This window comes from Stegostoma tigrinum, chromosome 9 (genome assembly GCF_030684315.1).
Source record: "Stegostoma tigrinum isolate sSteTig4 chromosome 9, sSteTig4.hap1, whole genome shotgun sequence".
NCBI lineage: Eukaryota > Metazoa > Chordata > Chondrichthyes > Orectolobiformes > Stegostomatidae > Stegostoma > Stegostoma tigrinum.
The window spans coordinates 38096070-38120618 of NC_081362.1; the positions used below are offsets into that span (position 1 = coordinate 38096070).

General features: G+C 41.0%; 1 protein-coding gene across 2 annotated transcripts in view; it reads right to left on the reverse strand.

Moving 5' to 3' along the window:
* Nucleotides 1-24549, reverse strand: part of ipcef1 (interaction protein for cytohesin exchange factors 1) — a 169033-nt gene that overhangs the window by 69355 nt on the left and 75129 nt on the right. For both annotated transcript variants that reach the window (XM_048535947.1, XM_048535946.2), the window contains exons 2-5: nt 10276-10323; nt 9959-9992; nt 9555-9724; nt 1959-2032 (exon numbers count right to left, since the gene is read on the reverse strand). In XM_048535947.1, coding sequence (XP_048391904.1) covers nt 1959-2032; nt 9555-9724; nt 9959-9992; nt 10276-10323 — 326 coding nt within the window. The remainder of the gene's footprint in view (nt 1-1958; nt 2033-9554; nt 9725-9958; nt 9993-10275; nt 10324-24549) is intronic.

Consider the following 24549-nt stretch of genomic DNA (forward strand, 5'->3'; position numbering starts at 1 on the left):
CATTTCCAGAAACTTCTGTTTTTGATCCCAACCCATTTGATCTTTGTTCATAAGACAATATCTCCACACCAGGGATCATCCTAGTGAACTTTCTCTGAACAACCTCCAACGAAATGATGGCTTTCTTTAACTAAGGGGACCAGAATTGCTCACAGTATTCCATGGTCTCAGCAGCACCTTGAACAGTTGCAGTAAGACTATCTTACACTTATACTCCAACCTCCTTAAAATAAGGGCCAACATTCCATTACAGATAGTAAGAACTGCCGATGCGGGAGTCAGAGATAACACAGTGTGGAGCTGGAGGAGCACAGTTGGCCAGTGAGCAGCAGAGGAGCAGGAAAGTTGATATTTCAGGTCAGGACCCTTCTTCAGAACATTCCATTAGCTTTCTTTTCTTATAATATTATTTCCTAAACATATTTAACTGGACAGATTTTATAAGAGGATTGTTTCTGTGGGGTCCATTGAAGGAATCAACTTGACGAATGTTCGCAAGCATACTGCTTTTGGTCTCCAAGCATGATTAATTAAATTTGCTGCAATATTTACTTACATAATTAGAGTGACTGCACTTCAAAAAGTCTTCAAAAATAGAACAAGCTCTTTGAAAATCTAACAGGCAGCTATATAAAACACAAGTTCTTGCTGCCTCACAGCGCGAGGGACCCGGGTTTGATTCCACCCTAGGGCGACTGTCTCTGTGGAGTTTGCACATTCTCCCTTTGTCTGCATGGGTTCCTCCGGGTGTTCCGGTTTACTCCCACAGTCCAAAGATGTGCAGATTAGGTGGATTGGCCATGCTAAATTGCCCGTAGTGTTCAGGGATGTGTAGATTAGGGGGACAGATCTGGGTGGGATGCTTTTTTTGTCGGTCTGGACTTGTTGGGCCAAAGGGCCTGTTTCCACACGCTAGGGATTCTATGAAATTCAATGAAATTCTTTTCCTTGATTGATCTGTTAACTATTTTCAGTGATTAATTCATTCAGTATATTTTCTCCAAGTCTTTTATTCTCATTCATATTAACCTTCAGCACGTACAATCATTCATCCTTATTACCTTCCTTGACTATTTATATGCTGTGCCTTAGTGGCAAATTGTAAATATTGGGTCAGGTCACATAAACCTCCCCATAACTATCACTCTGGATCCTAGGATTATCATTACCAATTAGCGTGTTGTGGATTAGCCAGAACATTCTCCTTATGTTAATACAACATTTTTCACCTTGATTTACTCATGCTCAACTTTCTGTTTTCTCCCGAAGATAATTCCAAGGTCACATCCGTTCCATCACCAAAGCATTTTACTTCTGGTAAAATGTTTTCTGCTGATGACCTTTCTCACCTAGTCTATTATCAGCCTGTGTCATTAATTCATATTGTACCTTACGTTTGTCTATTAGATCATCAACAGAGCCAAGACTAGAGTCTATATATTCATCTTCTCTAGACTTAATTTATTCAAAACACTAATCCATCTCTCATATGTTACCTTTGATAAATCTCAAATTTCAGAAATGTCCAAAACTCTGCTTCAAAATCGCATTCCTGCTTTCACCAAATTATGATTATACAATGCTTTGAGCACTGCAAATTCAAAATATACCCCTTCATTGCATTTGATAACATTTGTAGTCTTCTTCAACCCTAAAACAATTTCTCTTTTTCCAACAGTCATCAAACTCTTTTTCCATAAGTAGGTGATCCTTCAGAGACCAGAGGCATTCTGAGATAAACCTTTTAATTCAGAACCTGACTGTGTCGTCATCTCTTTCTTACCTCAAAGATCTTCTCAAAAACTTCAATTATGAAATGTCTCCAGTTAAAATTTCCTCACCTCTCTCCCTGCTATGGGTTTCCTAATCTCTTCAATAAATATTCAAAAACATGTTGAACAGACCTGTAGAGTTTTTGAGTGAATATTGATTGTTCGTTTCATTGGTCCCTTACTTACTGTTTCTTTTTGCACTCTGTTCCTTGATCGATCTTGAACTTTGGTAAACTAAGGAAACCTTCAGCTTTCTCTGCCTATGGAAGAAGCAGAATTGGTTAAAGTTCTGATCAATTATCAAGTTTATTGTCATCTCTTTTTCAATTTCTACTTCAAATTTTTACTCCAAACTGAGCCAAACAAGATTGTTCATTCTGGCACAAATAATTGGAAATATTTGAAGACAAGGTTTACTAATCTTTTCTAATCACTATAACTCCTGCTGTATAAAGTGCAGCAATTTTGTATACATCCTTTAAATTGTAAACCATGGTCTGGACAGTAGAATGTTCAGAGATTATCTGTTTATTACGTAATTTGACCAATTCATAATATAATTATTCATGAGCAATGCAACAGATTGTATCGTTTCACCATTCCTCCTTGCACAAGAGCACCCAGCCCCGCTCGCCCACTACAATGTCCAAGTGAGCAATGCAAACCCAGTGCCACCCTCTGGTTTGGAAATGAATCCATAACACTCCTTTGCCTTAGGTCTGTTTAGCTCTAAACTTCGCTTTGCAACTAGCTACTTGTGAAGTGATTGATTTACAGAATATCTATCTCGTTCATTTTATTTATTTTGACAGCCAGGAAGAAATTTGTGCGAGGAACTGAAATTGCACTATGAGTGCTCATATTGCTTGAAAATAGTGTCAATGGTGCACATGCATATTTGTAGGGTAATCTGCACTGGACACTATATTAATGAGGATCTTACATCTGCTGGATATATGTAGAGAAAACAGATCTGATTTGACATCAGTGATGCTATTTTGGTGCTCAACTTTCCAATTAATATCTTTCTCTGAACCTTGCTCAGCTATATGCCTATTCTGCAGCACGAAGCAATACTAGGCATTTCTCTTAAATAACAGCATTGCAGATGAGTAAGTAGAGGTCACATAGAACAGAACAAATTGCTAGAGAACGGAGGAGGAAGAGCATGATAGGAATAACAATTCACATCAGAAGGACACATTGACCCCTAACCTTCAAGGGACAAATCTATCCGCTAGAAGCCATGAGAAGTCTGCACTTCATTAAGAATATCTTGTTTGAAATCTGCCAAATGCTGTAGTCATAACTGTAATATTAGTGTGAAGCTACAATACCCTGCACATTTATTACACATTGAGGCTACCCAATTTTGCCTTATTCATTTCTCATAGTCCTCTCATCCCCTGAAGATTTATTCCTTCAGTGAACCAATAGGAAATTAATGCTCTTCTTGACTATGTACTGGTGTTTTATCTTCTACATTCAAAATATTCTATAATTCAAATTGAACAGATGACATAACAAAGACTATTTGCTAATGTAGACTCTTTAAAAAGTGCTTTAATATTTGAATATCTTCAATTAAGTTTCCTAATATTCCCATATTAATATGATTACAACGTAAAGTATGACGTGGAAGTGCCTGTGTTGGATCGGGTGTGGAGAAAGTCAGAAGTGACATGACACTAGGCTATCATCCAACAGGTTTAGTTTAAAAGTCACAAGCTTTCAGAACACTATTCCTTCATGAGGTGAAGTAGAGGGAGGCACGCAAGCACAGAATAAACAAGTGGAGAGATAATGGTTAGATAATTCCAGATAATTAAGACTGTCAACAGGTAAGTATAAATAGTGTGAGAACAGGGTCAACAGGCTGAATAACAACTCTTTGCAGCTGATCAAGAGTGTCAATGGTCTAAGTAAAGTGTCAACAGCTGAATAACAAGTGAAGGGATGACCTGTGAACTGATTAATTAAGATGGAGAGATAATCACACATCATCAAAAATAAGGTGGTGCTAGAGACAAACCAAATAGCTGGAATACCATGTGTAGGTATCAGAATCATATGATGAAGGCCTAAACAAAGAAATGTAATCAAAAATGGTGCAAACTAATTAGGGTAGAGAGATAATCTCAATTGGTTTGTACAGTTTTTGATTATGTGTTACTTTGGTCAGATCCTTGTCATGTCACTCTGATACCTACTCATGTTATTCCAGCCATTTGGTTTGTCTCTAGAGCCATCTTACTGTTGATTATGTGTAATGTGTATTTTTGATTATGGGACCATCCAATCCTGTGAGCCCTAGATATTGAGGTCTATACAGCATTGGATTCAGAGGAAAAGGGATGCTTATGGAAAATAATGAGAAGGCAAAAAACAGAAGCCCTAGAGGAGTACGAAATGTGGAAAAGGAATGTGAAAAGCAAGTTAGCAGAGCTTAAAAGGGGACATGAAAAGACACTGGCAGGTTAAAATAAATGAAAACCTCAACTGTTTTACAGATCCATTAAAGGTAAAAGTTTAATGAAAGAAAGAATAGTGTCTATTGAGGCCCACAGCAGCAATTTGTGCATGGAGCTAAAGGATTTAGGTGCGTTGGTGTTGACTAGTGAGATGGTGGGATGATATGGATACAAAAATAAGGGAGAATACCTGCCTGTGATACAATTAAAGATATTACCATAGACAGAGAGGAAGTTCCGAGTGGCCTGGAAGGCTTAAAAATAGATAAATATTCAGGGCCAGATGAAATTAATCCCAGGTTGAGTGAGGCAGGGACGAAACAGTAGAAGCACTTGCAAAAATTTTCAATTCCTCTCTGGCCACAGAGGTGCCAGATGACTGGAGGACAGCCAATATGGTACCGTTAATCAGTAAGGGATAAATTAGGAAACTAGTGGCCTGTTTCTAATCTTGGTGGAGAACTACTGGAAGCAATTGAGGGACAGAATTAATCTACATTTGGAGAGGCACGGATTAAACAAGAATAATCAGCATAGTTAAATGCTGATTTAAAGTAAGGTGATGTCTAACCAACTTGACTGAATTTTTCGAAGAGGTGACCATGTATGTAGATTAGGACAATATTTTTGATGTCTACTTGAACTTCAGCAAGGCCTTTGATAAGGTCCCACTTGGGGTACTGGTAGCAAAAATAAGAATCTATGGGCTCTGAGGGAATTTAGTAAATTGGATTCATAATTAGCTGAGTGACAGGAAGCAGAGGGTGATTGTTGAGAGGTGTTTTTCCAACTGGAAGCCTATGCCCAATGCGGTCCTCCAGAGGGTCAGCATTAAGGCTGTTGTCTGTAGTTTATATAAATGAATTAGATTTGAATGTAGGAGGGTTGATTAGTAAATTCGTAAATGATACAAAAATTGATGGAGTGTTAAATATTGAGGACAGCCTTAGATTACAGGAGGATATAAACGAGCTAGTCAGATGCACTGATCTGTGATAAATGAATAGATGTGAGGTGATGCACTTGGGTAGGACAAACAAGGCAAGGAAACACATGACAAATGGTAAGAGCTGGGAAGCACTGAGAATCAGAGGATCCTTGTTGTGCATGTCCACTGGTCCCTCATCTTTTCAGGACAGGTGGATAACGTGGTTAAGAAGGCTTGTGATATACCGGCCTTTATTAGCTGAGGCATAGACTTTAAGAGCAGGGAAGTTATGTGGGAAATATACAAAACATTAGTCAGGCCACAGCTAGAGTATTGTGTGCAGTTCTGGAAATCACACCATAGGAGAGATATGATAACACTAAAGAGGGCGCAGAGGAGATTTACCAGGGTGTTTCCAGGGTTGGAAAGTTTCATCTGTGAAGAGTGATAGAATAGACTGGGGTTGTTTCTCTTGGACAAGAGAAAACTGAAGGGGTCGTGATTGAAATGTGTAAAATTGAGGAGCCTGGATAGGGTGGACAGGAAAAAAAACTTTCCCCTTGATGGAAGGATCAATGACCTGGAGGCATAGATTTCATGTAAGGGGCAAAGGGTTTAGATGAGATGAGGGGAAAATGTTTTGACCCAGACCGTGGTGGGAACCTAGAAACCACTTTCTGTAAGAGTGGTAGAGGTAGAAAGCCTTATAACATTGAAGTGGCATTTAGGTATACATTTGAGATGCCAAGGCATACAAGACTATAGCCAAGTATTGGAAAATGGGATTAGGGTAGTTTGGTGGTTATTTTTGACTGACACAGATGCAATGAACAAAAGGGCCTAATTTTCTGGGCTGCATTTCTCTTTTACACTGTAACGTATTGATGTGTTGCACAAGGGAACCCACTCTGGTATTTCGTATTGTAAAGAAATGGTTTTGGGACAGATGAAATTTTATTTTATCAAACGTTTTGAAATATTTTTAACTGTGCTGTGTGAACACAGAAAATTGTTTACTTGTCACTTGTCACTTGTCGGTTGTCGGTCACTTGTCTCTATTGAATGGTGAAGCAGGTTCAAAACAATCATAATTGATTATCCAACTCAGTACCTTGTTCCCACTTTTTTCCCCACACCTTTTGATCCCTTTAGCCCTAAGCATTATATCTAATTGGTCTCAATTGCTTTCTGTGGCACAGCATTCTACAGGCTCACAACTCTATGGGCAAAAACTATCTTTTCACCTCAATTCAAAATGGCCTTCTCCATATTCTTAGACTGGACTTCCTGATCCATTGGAACTGTTCTAAAGTCTATAGAATCTTGATAGATGACCGCCAAAGCCTTTGTTATTTCTAAGGCAACTTCCTTTAGTGCTCCAGGATGCAGATTATTGGGCTCTGGGGATTTATTGGCTTTTAATCCCATCAATTTCCTCAATACCATTTACTGCTAATACTGATTTTCTTCAGGCCCTCCCTTTCACTAGACCCTGTGTTCCCTAACATACTATAGGGCATCATTTGTGTCCTCCTTTGTGAAGACAGAATCAAAATATGTTTTTAATTGGTCTGCTATCTCTTTATACCCCATTATAACTTTCCTTGTTTTTGTCTCTGAGGGAATACGCTTATTTCCTTAATCATTTTCTATTTGCATACTTGTAGCGGCTTTTATAATCAGTTTGTATGTTGTTCCCTGCAAGTTTAATCTTGTAGTCTATTTTCTCCCTCTTAAAAATCCATAGTCCTTCTTTGCTGAAATCTCGATTATTACCAATCCCAAGTCTTCTTCTTCTTTTGGCCAATTTCTAAGCCCCTTTCTTGGATCTAATAATATCTATAATTTCCCTTGTTAGCCAGGATCAGGCCATCTTTCTCATTTTATTTTTGTGCCAGACAGGAATGAACAGCTATTGTAGCATGTGTCCTCTTTAAATGTTTGACATTGTCTACCCACCGCCATCCCTTTAAGTAATATTCCCCAATTTAGCAAAGCTAGCTCGTGCATTCTACCATCATAATTTCCTCTATTCAGATTCACAACCCTAATAACAGAATCAATTGTGCCACTCTTCATCTTCATGAAGAATTCTACCATAATATGGTAACACATATTTATAATTACGCAGTTCTGTTTGTTCTATTTTAGCATCTTTTCTTTTGTATAATTAATTCTTGTTTTAGAGTTGAAACCAAATCAGCAGCATTGCCTCTGTTTCAGTTTAAAAACCGTTGGTTAAATAAAAAAATACGATCCTATCAAGCCAGACTTTAGTCAGGGATTTGACTTGTTCAACTAGGGACAGTTGGTATCATAAGAATGATATAAAGTTGCAACTAATATTTAATTATTTATCAAAACATAATGAAGTCTAACTGCTGACTCTGTGTCTATTGTGGCTAATGCCTAAGTTGTACCTTTGCGAGAAGAAAATCAACTTATGAAGCTACTCCTACCAATTTTCAGAAGATAGTCTATTTCAGAACTTTTCAATTATGAATTTAGCCACACTGCCCTAAATTTTGTGAGTGGGGCATTGGGGGTGTTATGTCTGCTGACATATTGTAAAGGAAATACTCACATTGCAAATGTAGACTCACTGCAAATTAATTTCGGTTCTTGTTGATGCTGCAGCTAAATGTATTATGAACACATTGTCAAAGTGTTTTCTAATGAAGGAACTGTCATTTGGCTTCACTTTGCAAGGCTGATCTCTTGCAGTCAATTTGAACCATAGATTTGTAGGCAGTGTAAAATGTGTTCTGCAAACTTAAGTTGAATTTGAACCAATACTGTAGTTGCAAAATATCAATATATCACAAACAATATTCCACATTTCAGTTTTCACCAAATTTCTGATTTGACATGCTTTGCCAGAGTTTAGTTAGTTTATGCCAATAATAATTGTTCTGTTAATTATTCTTTGTTAGAACAAAGAACAGCACAGCCCATGAACAAGTCGTGTTAATGTATGTGAAATATGTTAATATTTCTCTCCCCATCACCCATTAGGCTAGCTGCGAGCAAATCGCTTTATATCTGGAAATTGACATGATGTACTAAATCAACAATTAGGGAAGCATAAATGGATAAATGCTGAATACTGGATGTTGTTTTAGCTGTGCACTCCTGACAAACTAAGGTTCCAGCAATATATTTTATTGTTTATCTCAGAAGTATGTGCCAACCACCCAACATGAAAGACAAGGGCGTGAACATTCAACGCAATTTCATTACTTTGCCATGATGCAGCAGATTCCTGATCTTGAGCAACAGCCCTTACCATAGCCCGTGAATTGCAAAACATACCAAAGTAACAAAAGCCCGCACCATTCTATTTCTTATAGTCTAAGGCCCTTTTCATGTTTCTCTTTCACAAAGACCTCTCTGCAGCCTTTTTGTTTCCTTGAGGTAGTGCACTGCCAGTGAAGTCCATTGTTTGCCACCTCTTTCCAGTTTTAGTATCCTTTTGCCGCTTGCAAATATCTTTAAACAGGGGCCTAATTCTAGCTCACTTGTATGGAAGTAGCAATCAGGGATAATGTGAACTGCAGATTCTGGAGAATCCAAGATAACAAAGTGTGAAGCTGATGAACACAGCAGGCCAAGCAGCATCTCAGGAGCGCAAAAGCTGATGTTTCAGGCCTGGACCCTTCATCAGAGAGGGTGTTGAAGGTTCTAGGCCCAAAATGTCAGCTTTTGTGCTCCTGACATGCTGGTTGACCTGCTGTGTTCATCCAGCTTCACACTTTGTTATCTTGTATGGAAGTAGCTGTAGGTTTTCTGTGTAAGATGTCTTTAACCTGCTGGGCATTTTCTGCATATCAAGTTTAATAATGTAACATTTGGCAAATGTTTGTCAACAAAATATTAGGTCACATGATCAATTATGTTTATGATTACATCATACACAGTACTTACTCAGCTAATCTGAATGTGCTTCATGAATACTTCTGTGATTACACATTTGAGAAATGTGCACAATCTTATTTGCTCCCTCCGTACCCAACTCAAGGCCCTACACTGTATTTTACTGCCCCAAACTATCAGGCTGAAGCTGAGATGATGATCAGTCAATCCACTCCCAGGCACCTCAATCAACACTAGAATTTTGCAAAATGGTCCCAACAACTTTTCCTACTCCCAACATGAAATTTATGCTTTTCTTTCACTGTATGCATGACGAGTTGGGAATCTGCCTCAGGCTTCTCCATATCTTGGTAGTGGTGTCCAAAAATATGATCTATTTACTCCTTTGAAATGTAGTTAGAATGATAGATAAACTATTCTAAAATTGCTATAATATTAGACTGAGGTTCTCACATTAAACTTAACTCCAGTCACAGAAATATTAGGTCAAATTAAATTAGATTTACTCACTAATTGATTTGTATACCAATAAAGGCAGGTCCCTTTCAGAACAAACCAATACTTTTTCCATTTGCTGCCAATTAATCCCTTGCTGGTTCTCTTCTTATACAGCCATCCCTGGAAGTCTGCCTGGCCAAGGTCTTTGCAGGAAATCCTTCGTCTGCTCATTGTTGAATTTCCTATGAAGAACAAGTTAAATTGAATACTCCAACCTCTGTCTGTTTGGACTTTGCATATTTGAATTCTGCACACAATGTATTGATATGTTATTTTTAAACACAAAATAACTAAATCATTTACATCTCCAAATTATTATAAATTCAACAGCAGCCAGACCCAGGTGCATTCAACAACTCAGTGATACTTCCAATGATTTCTCAAATTATGCTGGTTGAACAATGAAATTAAATTACCTCGAGTCTTCTTTCTAGTTGGACGCAAAGCAACCTGTGAAGATAAGACAAATAAACTGCAGCATTTGGCTTCATAGATTACGGACGTTAAGAGCATTTGATATGCATGCAGTCAGCTCAGTCAGGAAATCTTTCACTAACACCTGACTGTGACTGACGCACAGCACAAAAGAAATCAATTACCAGGATTTCAGTGAACATCCTGTTGGCTGTAACCTAGTCTTCACACTGATACCATGTAACAAACAACTAACTGACACCAAACTGATTTGGCTGAAGAAGTTAAAATATATTCCAGATTGCAAATTGTGACTTACAGTTGAGTTTCCATTTGCTGCTGCAGTGGCTACAGAAGATGGGATGGGCTGTAATGAAAAAACAAGTTTTAAAACAACTTAGAGACCCATTCTATTTGAACTAAATTGACACTTGCAAACAGGATGTGACACAAATTAAGTGTGAATCTGTGGGGTTTTTTTGTGCGGTTGTTACACCTCAAAAATTATATTTTCTCATACTATCAACTTTGTTTTAACGATTTTTAAGGGCATGAAATTCCTTTATCCTATTTTCTAGTAATCCTCCCCACTCCGTTCAAAAAATTACAATTTCTAGTCTTTTGAAGGAATTCTGATTATTTACCTTTTTAATCCATTTAATTTTGAGGATCCATTCACACAATCAGCTGGACCAATTTCCAGTCAGCAGCGTGCGTTTGTAAGTCTACTCAAACAGGATTGTTTTGCTTGTAACTGAAAGTGTTGAATAATGAGTAACCCCTATCAAAGTGAATAACTTGGATCTTTCAGTATGCAAAGTATAAACTTGCATGTAGATTGTGACACTGTAGTTTCCCCCAATGTTTCATCAAGTTAAGGTTGAGTACTGTGAACAGAGGGACCCAAGTTCAATAGCTGCTCCTTGTCAAATTCATTTGGCTCAACTGGAATGGTGCAAGACATAATGGCTCCAAATTAGAGAAATGAATGAAAACAGAAATTGCTGTTTAAAAGAACTCAGAAGGTCTGGCAGCCTCTGTGGAGAGAAAGCAGAGTTAATGTTTCAGGTCCAGGAACTCTTCTTCAGAACTGATTATAGCTAGGAAGATGTTAGTGTATATATGATAAAGACATGGTGGAGAGGAGGGAGTAGTAAATGACGGGTGGAGGGGGAGCTGAGAAAGAGAAAAACAACTGGATAGACAAAGGAATGGGTAAAGTCAGCCTTGGAGAATAAATAACTGCTAATGGAGACCATTAGTGGCCGCCAATAGTTGTTTGTGGTAGCAGTGTATATGATGACAAGTCCTAGTGTATGGGGATTGGGGCAAAGACATGGGAGAAGGTGCTCAAGCCCTAAAGTTGTTGAACTCAATATTTGTTCCATAAGGCTGTCAGGTCCCCAGGTGGAAAATGAGGAGATGTTTTTCCAGCTTGCGCTCAAAATAACTCCACAGAGACAGGTATCCCATCGCCAAGTCACCCCTTTATTACACATGCATAGTGCTTGACACTAGTCTGGCTTCCTCAGACCCCATGCTCAATCCCTAGAATCTCTCCTGTTTATATCTATCAGCCAGGATTCCCTGACTGGAGTTATTAACCTGGCACAATCAGGGAACACATATTCTATGAGGTCCACCTGGCTGACATCATTACAATCACTCCAGCACTGAGCTTTGCTGGAATGTGCAGCAAGCCTAAGACAGAGATGTTGGCAACCAGAAACTCAGGGTGATTTTTGTGGTCAGAACATTGTTGCTCTGCAAAGTGGTCACCCAGTCTGCGCTTCATCTCCCCAGTGTACAGCAGCAAGTACAGTGGATTGAGTGAAGTGCAGGTAAAGTGCTGCTTCACCTGGACGGTGTGTCTGGTGCCTTGGATAGTGAGGATGGAGGAAGTAAATGGACAGGTGTTACATCTTTTGTGATTTCATGTGAGGGTGCCATGGGATTGTCGGCAGTTTTAGGAGTGGAGGAGAAGGAACCATGGTGTCCTTGAGGAAACAGTCCCTGCAGAAGGCAGACAGGGGAAAGGAAGGGAATATGTGTCTGGTGGTGACATCCCGCCGAAGGTAGCAGAAATTGTAGCTAATGATCTTTTGGATGTGATGGTAGTTGAGGATGAGGAGGACACTATCACTCTTATGGAAGGGAGTAGGTGGGGGGTGAGGGCTGAAATATGGGCAATGGGTCAGACACAGCTGAGGGCCCTGTCAGTCATGGCGGTGTTTGGAGAAACAAACAGTGTTCCTATTCCTGACTGCTGTGGAGCATAGCCTGTTGAAAGCATCCATGTAGACAGCAAAGATATAAACATCAGGTCGGTTGTAATGACTTCAACAATTATAAAGCATACCTACTTTCACCACTTAGTTAGGAACATATGAACAGAAGAATATTATTCAGCTTAACATCCTTTCAGAAAGGAAATCTGCTGTCACTACCAAGTTTCTATGTCCCTACACATGACTTCAGACTCTCAAAATGTGGTTGACTTTGAACTACTCTCTGAAATGGCCTAGCATGCCGACTATTAAACTGTAAAGAAAATTCCAAGTATAACCCTCGGCAAATTATTTGCCATAAACCAAAGCAACAGACACTACAAGTTGCTCTGAGCGCAATCATTCCTGCAAACACCTGCTTGTTACCATATGGGAAAATGTACCAGAATTGAAATAGCTGTCTCATAGACAACACAAGTACAGTCTAATATAATTATAGTCTTCAAATCATAACTTTCAGCTAATGGTCTCAATAATTTCATTGGCCAAGGTGGTGCAGCAGTGTTTTGTATGTTGGGGGCATGTGACTAAGCTGTCCTTTATGTGACCAGGTCAAAAAAAATCACGGAAATCCCCTGCAAATTGTTACCTACAGCCTTCCATTAGGTGACAAAACAGTACACCTCCACATTGAATGCCGTTCGGCAGAAGTGCTGATGGTTGAAAGAGCACAAAATGGACCATGGTGAGTCAATGTCAGTCATCAAAGAACGGTTCCATATCATCGTTACTGAATGGGCTGGCTGAAACCTGAAAGACATGTCTACCAATATAAGCTTGCAGTAAGAACTAACATGAGATAGACACATGACCTCATCTTCAGTGATTTATCTATCACAGATACTATTTTCCGTGACAGTATTGATAGCAGTGACCACTACATGGTCCTTGTTGATTAATGTCAAGTCTTTGCACTGGTGAGCAATCAGAACATTGTACTACTTATGAGAGTGCTAAATGGGATAGATTCAGAACAGATCTAATTGCTAAAAAATAGGCATCTGTGATGCACTGAAGGCCATTAGCAGTAGGAAAAAAACAGAGGTCATAATACGAACAGGCGAATCAGGAGTGGAATTCAATAAGATCACAACTGATCTGTTTGGTCTAGAAGTTCTGAAGTGTACAGTGATAAAGTACTCATGATTAAGTCCGAAAAAAATTAGCATGTAGGTACAGCAAATAATTAAAAATGGAATTCTATCCATTAATATGAGTGGAACTGAACATAGAAGTAAGACTGTTACGTCTCAGCTAAACAGGGAAATTGTGAAACCACATCTCAAATACTGTGTCAGAGATAATGGGAACTGCAGATGCTGGAGAATCCGAGATAACAAAGTGAGGAGCTGGATGAACACAGCAGGCCAAGCAGCATCTTAGGAGCACAAAAGCTTTTCTGATGAAGGGTCTAGGCCTGAAATGTCAGCTTTTGTGCTCCTAAGATGCTGCTTGGCCTGCTGTGTTCATACAGCTCCACGCTTTGTTATTTCAAATACTGTGTGCAGGATGTAATTACATTTGAGAATATTCAGAGGAGGTTCACTAGATTGGCTTTGTAGTGAGCAGGTTTTCTTATAAGGAAAGGTTAGACAGACTGGATTTGTTTTCATTGAAGTTTAAAAGGGTGAAAGTTGACATGATTAAAGTATATAAGATACTGAGCCAGCTTGACAAAGTGTGCATAAAAGGATACTTTCTCTGTCGGTCAGTTCAGGATCAGGGGCAATGCTTTAAAATTAGGCACTCTTTTTGGACCAAGATGAGAATTTTTTTTCTGTCAGAAGGTTGTGCAACTTTGGAACTCCACCACAGAAAGCAGAAGTAGTTACATTATCATTTGGCAGGGGAATCTAATGATACCAGGAGTAGATAGGAATTTGGAAATTTGAAACATAAACAGATCAGCCATGATATTATTGAACGGTGAAGCAGACTTGAGGGGCTGAATGATCTGCATTCACTCGAATTAGTATGTTTCTATGATCAACACAGACAGCACTGAGGGAGACACAACGTCAACTATGAAAGGTCCACAGGTGAGAAGAAAGATCCACTCAAACCGTCAAAAGTCATCGCTGTGATAACAGTACTTGTGGATTGCTTAAAAAGCCTGTGTTTATGAATCACATAAAATTGCCTTTATAGGACACCTGACACAAGAAATGACTTTTTCTGGAGAAGTCATGGAGAATTGATGTTAATATTAGAGTGCTAACATCAAACTCAAAGGACATCATACTGACTTTAAATTAGATACAGGAGCAAGAGTCACCATTCTGTCTGATGAACATCAATTCACCTAGCAAGCTGCAACAGCTAGGAAGAACCAGCCTCAAAGCGGAAGATCAGCAGGTAGCATTATATTCAGACAACATTAAGACACAAGGCAAGAAAGTCTCAGAAACACTGTGTTATCTCCAACCATTCATGGTGATTTCCAAACAGGATCCCTGATTGCCGAAGTCATTTGATTGTTCAATCCTGGCAAGGTCTCCCATCTACTCGTAAAAATGGTAAGAAGTGAGATTAAGGTGAGGCTGCAAATGGGATTAGTTTGCCAGGCACAGACCACATAATGCTTTGCTATGTTGCCAGTTCCCAAATGTGTTAACTTAGCACATTTAAACAAGTCAGTACAACAAGATAAAAATCGAAATGGTAACTCTGATTTCTTTTCTTCTCAGATGCTGCGAGACCTGCCAAGCCTCTAGCAACTTCTGTTTTTTTTCCCAGTACAGCAAGAAATACATTCAATGGTATTTGTGAACAACAGTCTGTCTAAACTCATAAAACTACACTATCTTCACCAAGCTGAAATCGAACATTAGGTTACGGCAATTTCTGCTAGATGAGAAATTCAACTTCTAAACCTTTTCATAATACCTCTTTCAACTGTCTGTCTTTTGGAATTATGTCCACACAGGAGATTTTCCAAAAGTCCAACATATTAAAAGGTAGGGAAGGCATCATGTGCCGCATAGATAATGGTGTCATCCATGGATCCACTGAAGACCAAAATGGCAAAAAGAGACTTGAAAAAGGTTGTCACATAATGACAAAATTCAATTTTCAAAGCCATCTATTAAAACATTGGGCCACATGTGCGGACAACAGGGATCACTGGGATTCCACAGAAGATGAAAGTTTATGTGGAATTTCCAGCGACCAGGAATAGTCCAAGATTATAGTGGTTCATGGGTAAAGTAAATCTGTGGGAAAATTCTTACCCAACTTAGACCATGCAAATGAAATTTTAACAAAACCATTGAAACAAGATCAGAGCTCGTATTAGCCTGAGCATCAACAAAAACCATTTCATCAAATCAACAATGTTTATATTGTTGGAGGCCCTGGCAAATAATGATCCTGCATGTCTACTACAGCAGCAGAAATAATATCCACAGGAGCACCCTTATTTCAGATTCAGGGTGATGGAGTAAGACCTGCCTGGAACACTTCAGGGGCTCTCCTTAAAACTGAACAATGGAATGGTGTAATTGAGAAAGAAGCATTTGCAACAACTTATGTGTTGGAGAAATTTTCTGAGTATCTTTTAATTAAGATTGAAATTGACTACAAACTATGGTAAATTTATTGAATAAAGAAAGAACACAAAGGTGCCGTCCAGACTTCAGAGTTTAATTGCAACCGATGCAGTATAAATCTATTAGAAGTCTGATATTCATACTCTATCAAGGATGCTCGCTAACTGCCCAGGAAAAAAATGGAAATTTTGTCCAATAAATTGAAACATTCACAGTCTTAATGGTGATAATGGGAACTGCAGATGCTGGAGAATCCAAGATAACAAAGTGTGAAGCTGGCTGAACACAGCAGGCCAAGCAGCATTTCAGGAGCACAAAAGCTGACGTTTCGGGCCTAGACCCTTCTTCAGAGAGGGGGATGGGGAGAGGGTTCTGGAATAAATAAGGATAGAGGGGGAGATGGACCGAAGATGGAGAGAAAAGAAGATAAGTGAAGAGGAGAGTATAGATGGGGAGGTAGGGAAGGGATAGGTCAGTCCAGGGAAGACGGACAGGTCAAGGAGGCAGGATGAGGTAGTAGGTAGGAAATGGAGGTGCGGCTTGAGGTGGGAGGAAGGGATGGGTGAGAGGAAGAATAGGTTAGGGAGGCGGAGACAGGCTGGGCTGGTTTTGGGATGCAGTGGGTGGAGGGGACGAGCTGGGCTGGTTTTGTGATGCAGTGGGGGAAGGGGAGATTTTGAAGCTTGTGATGTCCACATTGAACCCTGCAGCCCAATGGTATCAATGTGGACTTCACAAGCTTCAAAATCTCCCCTCCCCCCACTGCATCCTAAAACCAGCCCAGCCTGTCTCCGCTTCCCTGACCTGTTCTTCCTCTCACCCATCCCTTCCTCCCACCTCAAACCGCACCTCCATTTCCTACCTACTACCTCATCCCGCCTCCTTGACCTGTCTTCCTTCCCTGGACTGACCTATCCCCTCCCTACCTCCCCACCTATACTCTCCTCTCCACCTATCTTCTTTTCTCTCCATCTTCGGTCCGCCTCCCCCTCTCTCCCTATTTATTCCAGTTCCCTCTCCCCATCCCCTTCTCTGATGAAGGGTCTAGGCCTGAAACGTCAGCTTTTGTGCTCCTGAGATGCTGCTTGGCCTGCTGTGTTCATACAGCTTCATACTTTGTTATCTCACAGTCTTAATGGTCTTATCTTCTAGTCACCAACTACAAAGGAGAGTAAGGGTGATAAAACAGCATCCTCATCAGCTAAGCCCATAAAAACAAACTCAAGCGGAAACTAAACTTCAGTACCTGATAGAGAGCCACTTGGTTGAACCTTGTCAAAGCAGTTTGAGTTCACCAAGTGTTGGTACCTAACATGGATGGATTGACTAGACTTTGTAAAAGATAAAGAAAGTGAATGTGGCAACGAAGACAGATTCAGACCTAATTTCACACACTGAGATTCCATTAATAGTGTCAGTAGTTCCTCTTTCGTTTCTAAAATTGATCTTTTGAAGGGGTATTGGCAAGTGCCATTAACATCAACGGCTAAAGAAATTTCTAGAGATAATAGCAACTGCCAATGCTGGAGTCTGAGATAACAAGGTGTGGACCTGGAGGAACACAGCAGGCCAGGCAGCATAACAGGAGCAGGCAAGCTGAAGTTTTTGGGTCTGGACCCTTCTTCAGAAATTTCTACTTTTGTTATATCAAACAGATTATACCAGTACAATACCAATTGAGTTAAAGAACACCCTAGTTACATTTCAGAGACTTGTGAAGAAAGTCGTGGCTGAGGTTTATAGATGTATAGTGTATTTAGATGATGTTGTAGATTATAGTAGCACGTGGGTAGAAAGTATATGTCAAGTCAAAGATTTTTCTAAGTATTTATGGCTGGCTGGTTTAGTGCTAAATTTAGCCAAAAGTCAATTTGCTAATTTGCTAAGAGTGACTTACTTGGGACATGAGATTGGAACAGGACAGATGTTGTCAAAGACAATAAAAGTGAAGGCTTTATTGAAACTCCCTGTTTCTAGACTAAAACTAGAAATAATGAGGTACTTTAGGAATATGCATATGTTATCTGAAATGTATACTTACTTTCAGTATGATACCTTCAACAAACATATTAACAAAACAAACAAGAGTAGTATAGTCAGCAGAATGCTAAGCAGCATTGAGAAACTGAAGGCATCCTTAATAAATGAATCAATGCTGGTCACTCTTGATTTTTCTAGACTTTTCAAAATGGCAATTGATGCCAGTCATTTTTGAGTGAGTGCTGTCTTGTTACAGGGTGATAAGTCAGAAATAGAGAAGTCAGAGGGGTATTTCTCAAGGAAATTAAATCGGTGTCAGAAGAATACTTTACACTGGCAAAGTGTTATTTTCACTTCAGTACTTTAAGTCTATGTCCAACACAGAAACAGGGAAATACGAATTTGCACTCATCCCACCCCACGAGCCTTCTTTGAAAAGTTTGAAAACAGATTGCGAGACTAATCTGATGGAGCCTTTTGTTGAAACAATTTAATGTAAACATTATTCAAATTAATGGAAATGATAATACCATTGTGGAAACATTATCCCAAATTTAAAATGTTTTAAATTGAAATTTAACAAATTCTAAGGGTCTGTCAATTTGTATAGCAGGGAGGAAGAATGAATGGATCTAAGTCTCGTTTTGTGATGTACAATATGTTTATAATGAACCACATTTTTAAAATGGCATTTGATGCTTTTAAGGGTGGAGGTTTGTAAGAACTGTGTCATTTTATTTTTGTGTCTTTAAAAACTACGGACTGCAATGAGAAAGAAATCTTTTTAAAACAGGGACTAACCAAGATGGCTGTAAGTACTGCTGAGGCTGTATGAGGCTCTGGTCAGGCCACATTTGAAATATTGAGAGCAGTTTTGGACGCATTTCTAAGGAACAATGTGCTGTTATTGGAGAGGGTTCAGAGGAGGTTTACAAGAATGATTCCGGGAATGAAGCACTAGTCACATGACCAACAGTTGAGGACTCTAGGTCTGTCCTCAATGCAATTTAGAAGGATAAAGGGATCTCTTTGAAACTTATAGAATACTGAGAGGCCTGGATAGAGTGGACTTGGAGAAGATGCTTCCACCACTAGGAGAGACCAGGATCCAGGATCCAGGATCACAGCAACAGAGAGAAGGGACAACCCTTTAGAACTGAGATGAGGAGGAATCTCTTCAGCCAGAGTGTGGTGAATCTGTAGACCTCATTGCCACAGAAGGCTGCAGAGACCAAGTTATTTAGTGTAGACAGATAAGTTCTTGTTTAGTGGGGGATCAAGGGTTATGGGGAGAAGGCAAGAGAATGGGGTGAAAAACATATCAACCAAGATCAAATTGTGGAGAAGATACAGTAGGCCGACTGGCCTAAATCTGCTCCTATGCTTTATGGTTTTATAATTTCACAGCAAGGAAAATCATACCTATCGTGAACTCTGATTTTAGTGGCAATGGAATCCCATAGTGTACAAACAATCAGGAGCCGAGAAGCTCTTTACAAGTAAAGCTGATTGTTTCTCAGCTAAATGAGTAGGTTAGACCTGGAAATAAATTACAGAGACACAGACACAGAGAGAGACAAAGACACAGAAGTTGTATGTTCTCTGCAGTAAAAACAAAATCAGTCTAAATTTAAGAAATCCTGCTACCTTTCCAGCAGCTATGAGGTATAGTTTTTGTATTGATAAATTAAAAGCATTTTATAAATGGACCATCCAGTCTGTGCCTCTTACAAGCCATTGGAAACACTCAGAAAAAGGCAATTAAACACCATGTGCCAGGCCAGTCAAAGAAGGATCATCTCAATGTCAAAGCCAGGAAGCAAAGTACACTGAACTGACTTTCCAGTTTTTTTCTACCTCTGATGATAATCGATTTCTGTGTAGTGCGTGAGAATTTCTAGGGTGATTACAGTTTTAGAAGTATGACATTTCAGTAGTTGATATCTGGTTACCTGTAGTTATACTCTAATTATTTGTAATAAATAATAATCTTATTTGATACAGAAAATTAGTTGTACTTTTGAATCAACTTTGGTCTGAAAGTTGAATAAATTGGGATACTATGCAACTTAAAAAAAACTAATATTTGCAAAGACTCGAGGAGCAGTGGGGCTTGATTTACAAGACAGTACTCCAGTTGGCCATATCACACTTAACAAGTATTTATTGTACTTATATATAAAGTACTGTTGTGTGACAGCAATGGGTTTAATTCTCATAAACTATTTAGGCATAACTCTGGCTTTCAGGAGCGAGGTATTTCAAATCAGTTTCAATCAGGACCTCATGTAAACTAACAGCTTCTCCTTCTAAGTAGTGCATGACATAATCGGGGCTTGGCTGGCATTAATCTAAATTCAAATGAACACTTTCAGAACCATTAACTTATACAATGTTTCTCTCCAAGCTTTGTTTCCCTTTATTAAAAGTTATATATAACTACTTTTACATTTATCATTACTCCATGTTGCCCCAAGTCCTACAAAGGCAGGCAGTCTGGAGGTTGGACAATTCTTTCAGAACATATTCCTTTTTAATTTGGCAGTTTGTTGGAAGATTAAAAATTCATTGGCTAGAGTTGAAATTGATTCTGATTTTCTGTAAATCATTTCTCTACTAGAGCTTTTTTTAAGCTCTTGAACGTTCTTCATGGAGGATGTTGTTCTAGCAAATTTGGGAGTTAAACCATTACTTTACCTGCATAATTCTTAATTTCCTGGATTTCCTTTGCCATTGAAATCTTTCCTGCTATTCCATGCAATTGCTGAAAACATAATTTGGAGGTGCAAGTGGTGGAAGTTGGAGATGTATAATCTTAAGACAGTCATGCTGCTGCAACAAGTAGTTCCCTAACTACTTCCTCCATGCCTACTTCTTCAACCGGGAACCTAACCCATCCTCCACTGACCCCTTCTCCTGCTTCCAACACAAGTCCTCCTCCTGGACACCACCCCCAGGCCTCCTACCTTCCCTCGACCTCTTCAGCTCAAACTGCCGTCGAGACATTGACCCCCTCAACCTCTCCACCTCTCTCACCCACTCCAACCTCTCCCCTGCAGAATGGGCAGCCCTTCGCTCCCTCCGCTCCAACCCCAACCTCACCATCAAACCCACAGACAAGGGAGGCACAGTGGTAGTATGGTGCGCTGACCTCTACATCGCCGAGGCCAAACACCAACTCTCCGACACCACCTCCTACCGCCCCCTCGATCATGACCCCACATCCGAGCACCAAACCATCATCTACAACACCATTCATGACCTCATCACCTCAGGGGACCTCCCACCAACAGCCTCCAACCTCATTGTTCCCCAACCCCGCACAGCCCGTTTCTATCTCCTTCCCAAAATCCACAAACCTGCCTGCCCTGGTCGACCCATTGTCTCAGCCTTTTCCTGCCCCACTGAACTAATCTCCGCCTATCTGGATTCCATTTTCTCCCCTTTGGTCCAGGAACTCCCTACCTACGTCCGTGACACCACCCACGCCCTCCACCTCCTCCAGGACTTCCAATTCCCTGGCCCCAACACCTCATTTTCACCATGGACGTCCAGTCCCTATACACCTGTATTCCGCATGCAGATGGCCTCAAGGCCCTCTGCTTCTTAATGTCCCATAGGCCCGACCAGTCCCCCTCCACCGATACCCTCATCCGCCTAGCCGAACTCGTCCTCACCCTCAACAACTTCTCTTTCGATTCCTCCCACTTCCTACAGGCTAAGGGGGTGGCCATGGGCACCCACATGGGCCCCAGCTATGCCTGCCTCTTTGTAGGTTACGTGGAACAGTCCCTCTTCCGCACCTACACAGGCCCCAAACCCCACCTCTTCCTCCGTTACATTGATGACTGTATCGGCGCCGCCTCTTGCTCCCCAGAGGAGCTCGAACAGTTCATCCACTTCACCAACACCTTCCACCCCAACCTTCAGTTCACCTGGGCCATCTCCAGCACATCCCTCACCTTCCTGGACCTCTCAGTCTCCATCTCAGGCAACCAGCTTGTAACTGATGTCCATTTCAAGCCCACCGACTCCCACAGCTACCTAGAATACACCTCCTCCCACCCACCCTCCTGCAAAAATTCCATCCCCTATTCTCAATTCCTCCGCCTCCGCCGCATCTGCTCCCAGGATGAGGCATTCCACTCCCACACATCCCAGATGTCCAAGTTCTTTAAGGACCGCAACTTTCCCCCCACAGTGGTCGAGAACGCCCTTGACCGCGTCTCCCGCATTTCCCGCAACACATCCCTCACCCCCCACCCCCACCACAACCGCCCCAAGAGGATCCCCCTCATGCTCACACACCACCCCACCAACCTCCGGATACAACGCATCATCCTCCGACACTTCCGCCATCTACAATCCGACCCCACCACCCAAGGCATTTTTCCATCTCCACCCTTGTCTGCTTTCCGGAGAGACCACTCTCTCCGTGACTCCCTTGTTTGCTCCACATTCTCCCCCAACCCCACCACACCCGGCACCATCCCCTGCAACCACAGGAAGTGCCACACTTGCCCCCACACCTCCTCCCTCACCCCTATCCCAGGCCCCAAGATGTCTTTCCATATTAAGCAGAGGTTCACCTGCACATCTACCAATGTGGTATACTGCATCCATTGTACCCGGTGTGGCTTCCTCTACATTGGGGAAACCAAGCGGAGGCTTGGGGACTGCTTTGCAGAACACCTCTGCTCGGTTCGCAATAAACAACTGCACCTCCCAGTCGCAAACCATTTCCACTCCCCCTCCCATTCTTTAGATGACATGTCCATCATGGGCCTCCTGCAGTGCCACAATGATGCCACCCGAAGGTTGCAGGAACAGCAACTCATATTCCGCTTGGGAACCCTGCAGCCCAATGGTATCAATGTGGACTTCACCAGCTTCAAAATCTCCCCTTCCCCCACTGCATCACAAAACCAGCCCAGCTCTTCCCCTCCACCCACTGCATCCCAAAACCAGTCCAACCTGTCTCTGCCTCCCTAACCTGTTCTTCCTCTCACCCATCCCTTCCTCCCACCCCAAGCCGCACCTCCATCTCCTACCTACTAATCTCATCCCACCTCCTTGACCTGTCCATCTTCCCTTGACTGACCTATCCCCTCCCTACCCCCCCCACTTATAATCTCCTCTCCACCTATCTTCTTTTCTCTCCATCTTCGGTCCGCCTCCCCCTCTCTCCCTATTTATTCAGAACCCTCACCCCATCCCCCTCTCTGATGAAGGGCCTAGGCCTGAAACATCAGCTTTTGTGCTCCTGAGATGCTGCTGGGCCTGCTGTGTTCCTCCAGCCTCACATTTTATTATCTTAGTTCCCTAACTATCCTGGTTATGTGGACCATGCAATTTTTTTTACAATTTGGCAGGTATTTTCATTTTAGCATGACCCATGACGTTAGGCTATCAATTTCTTCATTTTAACTGTTTCCTCTATCTGTACACTTTATTTTGGTTTTCATGACATTGCATTCAGCTTATCTCCATATTGTTCATGCAAATCTTTACTCTCAATCTACTGGTTCATCTGATTCAAAGTACATAAGCTCTCTTCTTCAACTTGATAATTAGGTTGTGTGTCTTCATTTCTCCTCTTTGGATGTCTTTCTGGTGAACTACACATTTCTACATCCTTAGTCGTGTTACGGGAGTATTGTTGCTCAATCAGCACTAACGTTATCACTGGTATTGACAATTCTACTTTGGGAGACAATGGATTGAACTTCTCTTCACTGTTGTCAGGAATGGAAAGCAGTTTCTCCAGCCAGGGTTCTGTTGAAGAGTGAATGGACTCGGACCACTAAATCTGCTTTCTTCCTACAGTTGCTGCCAAATCCACTGAGTATTCCCTGAAATTTCTGTTTTCATTTCAGATTTCCACCATCCACAGTTCTTGTTTTATTTTTAGCATTTCCAACAGTTTTGTAAAGCCTGTGACATTTTTATTTACTTAATGAAACAAATATCTTATGCCAACAAATGTTAGCTGACTACATGTTTTCTTTGTGGTCAAAGATAACCCCAGGATATTGATAGTGGGGGATTCAATTATAGTAACACCATTGAGCATCAAGAGGTAGTGGTTAGATTGTCTCTTATTGGTGATGGTCATAGCCTGGCATTTGTGTGGCACAAATGTTTCTGCCAAATGTCAGCTCAAGTCTGCATATTGTCCAGATCTTGTTGCATTTCAACATGCACTGCTTCAGCATCTGAAGAGTCATGATTGGTGCTAAACATTGTACAATCATCAGCGAACATCCCCACTTCTGACCTTATGATGGAGGAGAGATCATTAATGAAGCAGCTGAAGATGATTGGGACGAGGACACTACCCCGAGGAATTCCTGCAGAGATGTCCTGGAGCTGAAGTGACTGCTCTCCAACAACCATAAGCACCTTACTATGTGCCAGGTATGACTCCAACCATCAGAGAGTTTTCCCCTGATACCCACTGATTCCAGTTTTGCTGAGGTTCCTTGATGCCACACTTGTTCAAATGTAGCCTTGATGTCAACGGCTGTCACTCTCACCTCACCTCTGGAATTCAGCTCTTTTGTCTATGTTTAAACCAAGGCTGTGATGAGGTCAGAAATGTGAGTGGCCCTGGCTGAACCCAAACTGGGCATCACTGACCAGGTTTTTGCTGAGCAGGTGCTGCTTTGCAGCACCAAAAATGACACCTTCCATCACTTTACTGATGATTGTGAGTAGACTAATAGGGTGGTAATTGGCAGTAGTTGGATTCGTCCTGCTTTTTATATACAGGGCATA